The 9,767-nt window shown below is 43.6% G+C and overlaps 1 protein-coding gene across 1 annotated transcript in view; it reads right to left on the bottom strand.

The window, feature by feature from the left end:
• Positions 1–6: 6 nt before the first annotated feature.
• LOC109526661 (mitogen-activated protein kinase kinase kinase kinase 3-like) overlaps positions 7–9,767 on the bottom strand; it is a gene marked incomplete at its 3' end in the record, with an annotated part of 16,660 nt that continues 6,899 nt past the window's right edge. Inside the window, exons 2-13 of the mRNA XM_019888087.1 lie at positions 6,541–6,598; positions 6,320–6,410; positions 5,735–5,799; positions 5,589–5,644; positions 5,456–5,503; positions 4,387–4,429; positions 4,177–4,249; positions 3,849–3,980; positions 3,398–3,460; positions 3,235–3,316; positions 2,627–2,743; positions 7–147 (exon numbers count right to left, since the gene is read on the bottom strand). Of these exons, the coding sequence (XP_019743646.1) occupies positions 7–147; positions 2,627–2,743; positions 3,235–3,316; positions 3,398–3,460; positions 3,849–3,980; positions 4,177–4,249; positions 4,387–4,429; positions 5,456–5,503; positions 5,589–5,644; positions 5,735–5,799; positions 6,320–6,410; positions 6,541–6,598 (969 nt within the window). The remainder of the gene's footprint in view (positions 148–2,626; positions 2,744–3,234; positions 3,317–3,397; positions 3,461–3,848; positions 3,981–4,176; positions 4,250–4,386; positions 4,430–5,455; positions 5,504–5,588; positions 5,645–5,734; positions 5,800–6,319; positions 6,411–6,540; positions 6,599–9,767) is intronic.

Raw genomic sequence — 9,767 nt, 5'->3', positions numbered from 1 at the left:
AGACGGTGGTCGTAAAAATTCAAACGTGATTATCGTGTATACGTTGATTGACTTTTGTATGAACTCACAGTTGATCTCAGAGAGTGTTTTTCCTTCCCGGGTGCTTCTGCTGGTTGAGCGAATTCGATGAGGGACGGACACCGGAGACTGAGAGGACACGCACACAGACACAGAGAAAAGAAAGAGAGACACATACACATAGTCAAATAAATGCTCAAATGAACCACCGCGGCGGTTTTGCAGGCCACTCGAGAAGATTACACAAGGTGGAAAAAGGTTTGCTATTTCCTCTAAGGAGCGAGGCGGGGGGTTGATGACACAGCAAAAAACAGCCAGCTGCACGCAGCAATGAAGTCAACACAATCAAATCAAACAAATGGTACCACTTCAGAAAGTTTACATCTCTCGACACAGTGAGAAGAAGTGCCGGACATTAAAGGCGCTGAATATCTTCGATATCTTTCCACTCAATGGTTTTGTATAACCCATGTAAGAGACGTAAAAATATCTCTCTGATGCATCTGATCATTTATCTTTGAGAAGAAAACAAAGGGCATCGGTCACGCAGTTCCTTCATCAACGCGGGCTGGGCGATATGGACAAAATTTCTTATCTCAATATTCGTGCCAGATATAAAACGAAGCCTTTTAATTTTTTTTTTTTTTTTAAGTAAAAGCAATATATCAATCCTTCTCCGGCATTAAAGTCAGCAATAAATAAAAAAAAAAAATTACCACAAGCTTGGCAATTTTATCCACTGGTGCATATCAAATTATAAATATGATTCCGTATTGTTGTAAAAAAACAACAACTGTATACAGGAAGTATGTCTACCACATATTCTGTCTCTCTATAGCTTGACGGCACACAACTGTGTTTCGCTGGCTTATGACACGGAAACGGATTTCCCGCGCGTGTGCTTGGGCATCTGCAAGTTTGCCATTGTCTGGCTTCAGCTGTCTATCAGTGCAAAAACTTGAAAGGAGGTATGTGATTGGTTGACCTGACCTGCAAATGCAGTGCACGAGCGTGGACAGCCCACATGACTGACATTGGCTTGAAAATGTCGATGGAGAATATTCATATCTAGATGTCGATACCCAGCCCTAATAAGCAAATTTACACCACGCTTTCAAAAGAAGCAATACTTGAAATTATTGATTTTCATTATAATACATACGGGTACATCTCAAATTAGAGTATCAGAGAAATTTTTGGTTCAGCAATTTTGTATTATATTTTTTATATTTTTATGTATTATTATAATATTATGCAGTATAAATTGATTAAACACATTCCAATTGGTCATGAGTCATTTGGGGTTTTTGTTCGATTTAAGCTTTAGCTCGGGGTGGATGGATGGAAGTGAACTCCAGTACAGTCAATGACAAGAAACTGTTGAAGTGAGTTGAGGATCTCTTTCAGACGAGAATATTCATATCTAGATGTCGATACCCAGCCCTAATAAGCAAATTTACACCACGCTTTCAAAAGAAGCAATACTTGAAATTATTGATTTTCATTATAATACATACGGGTACATCTCAAATTAGAGTATCAGAGAAATTTTTGGTTCAGCAATTCCCTCATATTATGCAGTATAAATTGATTAAACACATTCCAATTGGTCATGAGTCATTTGGGGTTTTTGTTCGATTTAAGCTTTAGCTCGGGGTGGATGGATGGAAGTGAACTCCAGTACAGTCAATGACAAGAAACTGTTGAAGTGAGTTGAGGATCTCTTTCAGACAAGAATATTCTTTTGTCGCCATCATGTGGCATCTATAAGCAATTGCAGTATTGTATGAAGTCAACAACCTGGGCTCTGTCTCTGTGACCTGTGAAAAGCAGCGGTGCACTGTGCTGAAAATTTCGGGAGTTTTCCACAATATTCGAATTCATTGAGATACACCTGTGTATTGTATTTCAACTATTACCTGTGAAACCTGTACTGTAAAGTAAATCAACGCCACCGGCCACTATATGAGGAAATACACTATTGTGAGCCATCGTCCAGCTGTCGGCATCGGTATGGATTTCAAGATTTCCGCGACAACATCAACTCAATGGCAAATGCACTCCAATACAAGTCACACGCTTTGTTCAGACATCACTGCAGACACCGCATCAACCGAGGTGGTACCTTCCGACGGGCAGGAAAGCGGGGCGCGCGCCGAGCGCCGGGACTTATGGCTAGGAAGTGACCCCTGTACTTAAACTGTGGAGGAGCAGGAGGAGGAGGGGAGAGGATGGTGGAAAGGCAGACAAGAACAGAAGAGAGGAGAGGAGAGGGAAGGGAAGAAGGGGAGGAGGAAGCGCTGCGAGATGGAGAAAAGAGGAGAGCATTTAGTGAGGCAGTGCAACGGAGGAGGAGGAAGTTAAGGATGCTGGGAGGAATTGTCGACGTGGGGAATTTTGGACAAATGGTGAACAGATGAGACGTGATTTGGGGGATGAAGGAAAAGAGGCGACAGAGTAAAAAGGTCAGTACCATGGCCGCCATGTTGGAGGCAGGATGAAATATTTTACTCAATCAACCCACATTGCCATGGGAACTTTCCAACTTAAAAAAATTCCTGGGATTTCGCAACCCCAAATAGAAATACAACAGAAGGCGTGAGGTTACCTCCGGTTCGGGGTCGTCGTCATCAAAGTCGTTGAAGTTATTGTGGTCGGGATTTTTGGCTCGGTCCAGCAGCTCTTTAGCCAGCGTCCTGCTCAGGGGCTGAGACACAAACGGGTGCTGCAAAGACAGAAAGGAAGTGAAGCTTTCAATTTCGGAGGGGACCAAATTAAGTTTCATTTTACATCTATTTGACGCTCCTGTGCTGAACAAACACAAGGATTTTACTTGGAAATCTACCATGAGCGCAGGAATTTCCCGAGCCATCTGAATCAAAATGAAACCCTGCGCCACGCGTTCGGAAACCTGCCGGTCAATTGTGTTCTCAAGTCACGATGACCTTGACGGCGAATGCAGAGGCATAAATACAAAACGCTTTTGTGTGAGATGATTTGTTACAAATCTCCAGATGACGTAGAGAAATAAACTGCACGCTCAATTAATGGATGGGACAGCCCACACACAGTGATGAAATGTGTAAGAGAGCAGCAAGTGGGGGACGTTGAATTTGATCATCTTGATTCAAGTTCATTCTTCTAAAATATTACGCAGAATCAACATGGACGGCAACATATTCGAGAACCGGTGTACTACATCAATGACTTTCTCACCTGTAGCAGCTTCTCAGCTGTGGGCCTCTTCTTTGGGTTCTTAGTCAGGGCTACTTTGACAAAATGGTGAAAGTTGTCCGTCCTGTGGCCCAGAAAATGGTACAGAATGTAAAGGACAAAAGTGACTCTGCCTTCTGGAGAGGATTTAGGAACAGCGCCTTACCATTTGACCTTGTCTTTCAACTTAGGCGGCTGGAAATTACTCTTGGTCATTAAGAAAAGAGCCCTGTGGAGGGAAGAAGGATGAAGATCACAAAGAGGATTCTGTGTCATACACGGAATGGAAAATATTTATTGGCATTCTGTGACGATGTGGGAATGTGTCGCTCTCCGGATTCAATGACGAGTGTTGCTTTCACTTCAATGGCTTCTACTTGGGAAAGAGAGAGCCCATAACGGCAGAAAAACTGCATTCAAATTTCCCCTCGCCGAGATCGCACTTCATCACCGAGAGTGACACGTATCGCTGACTGAGCCGACCTGTGCACTTGGCAGCTCATAAAAAGTGAGACGCTTGGCCTTTAAAAAGTATTTTCCGTCAGCTGCTCCTTTTAAGTTAAAAATGGGGTCAGTTTGGTACGACGAGCAAAATCCACAGCGCAGTGCTCACACACCTCATGGGATGCAGCTCAAACATGGGTGGCTGCAGCTCGGCCAGCTCGATTGCGGTAATGCCCACGGCCCAGATATCACACAGCTGGTTGTAGCCTCCTTTCCTCTCCACTGCCGCCACCTCTGGAGCCATCCTGTTGCAAGCGGCGGGGTAAACACATGCTCCTATTCATTAAACTTTAAAAAGAAGAGCTGTCTCCATCAACTAATCAATAAAATTCTTATATCCTGCTGAACAAGAGGTTAGACTGCCTGGGGTTTATATGCCCTCTCCTCACATGCAGCCCCCCCCCCACCCCACCCCAAAAAAAAACAGCATCAATAACGCACCAGTAAGGTGTACCAATGAATGACTTCCTCTTGGCCAGTGTTGCTGTGATCTGCGCTGATACCCCAAAGTCAGCTTTTGAGAGAAAAAGGAACAGTGGATGAGAGAGTTATGACAACAACCACAACAACAAAAAAAGTGAGTGAGAACAAGATAAAGAAATCCCCCAGGGAAGGAAAAAGAACAAATGGAGACGGGCTGGTTTGTCTCACCGAGTTTGACGTAGCCGTTGTCTGTCAAGAGGATGTTGGCGCCCTGTTGGAGACAAATTGGGTGTCGACTCAGATTAAACGTGAGACGGTTTGTGCGCCTTGGTTGAATCGTGATTGAGTTCAGCTGCTTTTGTGCATCGCACGCACAAGAGCTACACAAAGCGTGCAAGTCAGTATGTTTAACAGACAAAAAAAAAAAAAAAAAAACACAACTGCAATAAATCATTTGAGACCAACACTTTCGGATTGCCTCGGGTTTACTGCGACATTCAATTCACAAAAAGAAAGGAAGCCTGTAGGAGCGGATGGGGGGGCTCAAGGAAATCCATTCACACTACATCGACTAAAAAAGGACTACTGGTATATTATAAAGGATACGTATGGAAGGAAAATGTAGCAGCAGCAATATAGAGCTTCTGTTTTAGACTGAGACATGACGATAATGCAACATGCATATTTCAAGAGCCAAAATTAAAATTTATATTTCCAACAATGTGTGCTGGTATATTATGAAAAAAAAAACAATAAAATAAAAGCAGTAAACCAAAATGTAAGAGTCTCTCACCCTAGTCAGCCGAAAGGAAAGTAGTAAAAAAATCGCAAAGACTATCTTAAGAAAAAGTTTACAAATGTAATTGTTTAATATTTTTTTTCTTGATATATTTATATTCTACAGCTGTTGTGAAAGCGCTACATAACTAAAAATGTATTCAATAATGTTATGCTCATCATTTTGAGGACTTTTTTTTTTTTTTTGTACAAGCGAGTAAATGCGTTGTGTTGAAACACTCCAGCAGCATTCAGCAATTATTTCTCTGGCTTTGCGCGCCGAGGCAAATCTCCTTTGTGCAGGAAAGAAAATGTTCGCATGCGTTCGAGATGTCAAGAGTTGTTAAGTTCACTCCCCAACCTAGTTTGGGCTCATTCCGTTTACTTGTTGTGACTGCAGATGATTTTTTTTTTTTTTTACTCAATCAGTCCAAAAATGAATACATAAGATGCAAATCAACACCACATTTTGTGACATTAACGCAGAGAAAGTTGTGATCCATTTCCCCCAAAAACTCACCTTGATGTCTCTGTGCATTTTGCCTTTATTGTGAAGGTAGTATAAACCCTGCGAGTACACAATCACGTAACAGCTGTTATAGCCATGGGGGGGTGAGACAACAATTACCAAAGTTCATGCACCACACACTTACCTGCAGGGTCTCCCGTGACATGTAGGCTATTTGAGACTCTAACAAAGGCCCGGTTACTACGGGGGGATAAAAAGTAGAGAGTGAAAGGTCAGAAAGGAACAGACTAGACATGACGTACACATAAACGATCAGAATGTGGGTGTCACCATGATAGATGTCCTGTAGAGAGCCTCCCCCGCAGTACTCCATGCTGATCCATAACTTGTCTCGCCTGCACGCACACACGCATATATATATGCAAATTAGGTACACCTGCATAACATAACGACAAGGGCCGGGCTACAAATTCCACCCTTGCCAATATGCCCCACCCCCAACCCGTCACCTCCCGATGGACACATCTTGATTTTCCTCATGCATTCCAAGCAACTGAACATAAGAGCCAAGATGTTAAATGATTCCTCAAACAATAAGTCTGCATTTGAACGACAAAAACTGGAACCCAGTGGCATTCAGCAACGTAATACTCACTTGTCAGCAATATTATAGTTGAGGGTGTCATTTTAGCCATGGCGTAGAAGTACCCTGCCTCAAACCGAGAGCTGTTGCCAACATTTTGGCTCCCTTATGCCACTAGTGAGTGTTGTACAGGTATATAACCTGATAAGGATCGATCCCTCATGCGGTTCTCCATCTATTGTTTTCCTTGCACATTTTTTCCTTCCTGTCCCCGCATGCTCATCATCCAATGGCGCACACAAATGTCAGGAAAACACGCAAAGTATTCTTACCGGAGATAGCTTCCAAAGTAGGCCACGATGTTGGAGTGTTTACAATCCTTCATCATCAGAATCTCCTGCTGGACAACGGCAAAGTCCTCCCCTGGAGAGAACACGGCGACGGCACATTGACTGACGGGGAAAGACGACGCTTTCGCCTCACGAGGAGATTGGAAAAATTAAAAAGCAGACGGGGTGAAAGGATAAAGAGTGGATGGAGGGAAAGTGCTCACCTGGCTCCAGTTTGATGACTTTGATAGCCGCCAGCTCTCCTGTGTTTACATTGCGAGCCTGGAAGAAGGAAAAGGAAGAAGAAGGGAGGTTTGGCAATCAAAAGGCTCCGAAACATACAGAGTACGAAATGCGCGATAGACGGCCAAAAAGTATCCTACTGTGCAGTGCATCCTGCAATTGTTTCTGAAAAACGCATGTACCACGAGGTGAGTTTTTGAACATGGCATCGACTCCGCATAGAACGTATGGACAGGAAAAAGGAGCCGTATTCCCGAAAAGCCCGGGAATTCTTTGGTGAACGGCATATTGGCAGGATAGCAAGAAGGCCGATTTTCTATAAATAGTGAGCCGTGTTTACATCTGGCCACAGCGCTTACGAAGGAAGAAGGAGTTCCTCTGTGAAACAAGACATGAATAAAAGATGATTCAAGGAGAGGAAATGTGAATTGGCCGCTTGACTCAGGGACAGAAGCCCGCATAAGAATGCGTGAAAGTGAGTGGGTTTAATGGCAGTTCAAGTTTTTTTTTTTTTCCGTCGCTACTTATTAAATGCAAATCCATTTGGATGGAAATCAGCATTGATAAGAATGGCCATATATCATCATTGGAATAAGATGATGCTCGCGATATAACGGTAGTTAGGATGTTTCAAGCGTCGCCGGCGAGCCTCTGCTTCTTATTGTCAATTGTGGAGGCGGCGTTTCATCAGCAAGCCGTCCGTCAGTTTAGCATGCAGATTCACACATGTGGCACATGCAGCAGACACATCACCAAATGCAGATAGCTGCGTGGGCAGGCATCTACTGTGGTTAAAGTTTAAACTTGTTTTGTGACTGAGCAAGTAACTCCATTTGCTCTGCAGCTTTTGAATATTTTTGGAATGGAGTATTCTCCCCATTATCACATCCATTAATCGGATAACATTAAATTTTGCATTACTCAACACATCCATCCCTGTATATGGCTTCAAATTTGAGTTATTCAATTCTCATATTTATCACGCTACAAAAGGAGCACCTCAAAGCCTTCAATTTTTTTCAAAAGCCAACAGTGCGCCTTATAATCCGATGCGCCTTGTATATGGATCAATATTCAGATTTCTTGGACGTAGTATTTTAAATGTTCTGTAAAGCGCTTTGTTACAGCGGCAGCGGTTGTGAAAGCTCAATATAAATAAAGCTGCATTGTATTGTGTTGTATTCCCTTTAGCGTAGCTCCATCTAGGACAGGGGTGTCAAACTAATTTTTGCCGCAGGCGAGATTTTAGTTAGAGTTTCCCTTGGAGGGCCGTAATGACCGAAATCATATGAAGAAGTCAACAATCACGGTTTATTCACCTATTGTTTAAGTTCTTGTAATGAGGGGTTTGGTAACAGGAAAATGCTTACGGTATCACTCGTATTTATGACAAATGAGAATTTTGGTTGCAATTTTAGCAAGCATCATGAAAGTTGACATCGTTGATTTGCTTTCGCGGAACACATAAAATGATGTGGCGGGCCAGATCTGGCCCCCAGGCCTTGAGTTTGACACCTGTGAGCCAGGAGATGCATAACGCACCCGCGGCCACTATTGTAGCTTCTATTCTATGCGCCTTATAATGCGGTGCGCTCTCTATATATAAAAAACGTTTTAAAATAGGCTATCCATTGAAGGTGTACCTTATACTCCGAAGTGCCTTATTGTGCGGAAAATACGGTAATTGTTGTGGTCTTAGGCCCCAATGACATCATTTCTATCAAAGAGCCTCCCCAAGCGTGAGACACCAGTTAGGCACCCCTGATTCAGACACCAACAGCACACATCCACATTGGCGTGATAACACGCCAGCCTTGGAGACAGAGAGCAACAACATCCAACGGCGCAGCGCTGTAGAATTCTGCAAACACACGCCCTCATCGGGACTGCGGCCTCGCCTGCATATTTAGCCAACAGCTTGGACACAACAGGCCGTGACATTTCACACGGTGCTGCGCTCGCTTTATTATTAGAGAGTCAAACTTTCGAATGAAAGCGCCGCCAGGCAAGCGACAAACGCGAGGACGCGCTTTTTGAGTCAAACGTTTAAAATGTCAACGCCAGCGCACCGCAACCGCGATGACAAAAAACACACTTGTCGTTGAGTCAAGCAGGAATGCGAGGCGCTCGGCCTTCTATTGAGGCCCCAAGTGGAGAACAGGGGAATGATTGACAGCACACAATACAACAACGCAACACAAAACCGCGTAACAAAGCCGTGGCAGGAGGGAGGAGACACAAAGAGACGTCCAAGAGGCGAGAAAGGAGACACACACAGCACAGCAGTGTGTTCGGTCGGTCTGCAGACGGATGACAGGGATGACTCATGAGCGCTCGGTGGCACCGCGAAAGCCAACAACACACACTTGAATGAGTCCATTTGATTGCGTCTGGTGTCACTGTTCGATCTGCAAGTGTTTACACGCTTGATTTTTTTTTTTTTTTTGGTTACAAGCGGCTGCTAATAAAAACCTGCGTGACAAGACATGATGTTTACACTTGTACGCTTGTCTATTTCAAATCGATCATCGGTATCCTCCGTGGTGCACCCTTGATTGCGGAGAAAAGAAATGGAAGTGGACCAACATTTACAGGAAAAGTATCCTGATAAAGTTGCACAAATCATCCAAGGAACCTCCACTGTGAGCTTCCAAAGGCCGCGCATTGTCGTGGAGCCTCGGTTTTTCTGATTGATCCGTTCGGAGAAAAGAAAGACTAAATCTATAAGTTATGGGAAACAGTAAAGCAATATTTCCTCGAGGGAAGGATGTAAATGTGATTAATCTGGTCCAAAAATGATTTTCTTAGCGCCTTTTGGCCTATGGTGGCTTACTGAACAATCACACTCAATAAGAAAGCACAAAAATTCTTCCCATCAGCATGTGGGGTGATTCAACAAGAAAACACTCAAAGTTCCAAACGGGATGTCGCTGACGGGCTCTCAATTTCAGCACGACTGGCTGGTATCATCCATTTCCAACCGCACAAAAGTTAGTGGGGGGGGGGGGGGGGGGGGGGGAAACACCAAGGTTCTATTGTATACTTTTTCTTTGGCTTTGGGGTTTTGACTGATCAAAGTTAAGACCCAAGAGTGTTGCTAGAACAGTCAAAATGTTATGATGTTACCCCCAAAACAGCTCTTCAGTTAAATTGAGATAAATGTGTTTAAAAAAAAAAAAAAAAAGTATTAAACACCCACCACCCACAA

The sequence above is a fragment of the Hippocampus comes genome, unplaced genomic scaffold (genome assembly GCF_001891065.2).
Source record: "Hippocampus comes isolate QL1 unplaced genomic scaffold, H_comes_QL1_v1.1 scaffold136, whole genome shotgun sequence".
Taxonomy (NCBI): domain Eukaryota; kingdom Metazoa; phylum Chordata; class Actinopteri; order Syngnathiformes; family Syngnathidae; genus Hippocampus; species Hippocampus comes.
This window is presented reverse-complemented; position numbering and strand designations above follow the sequence as displayed.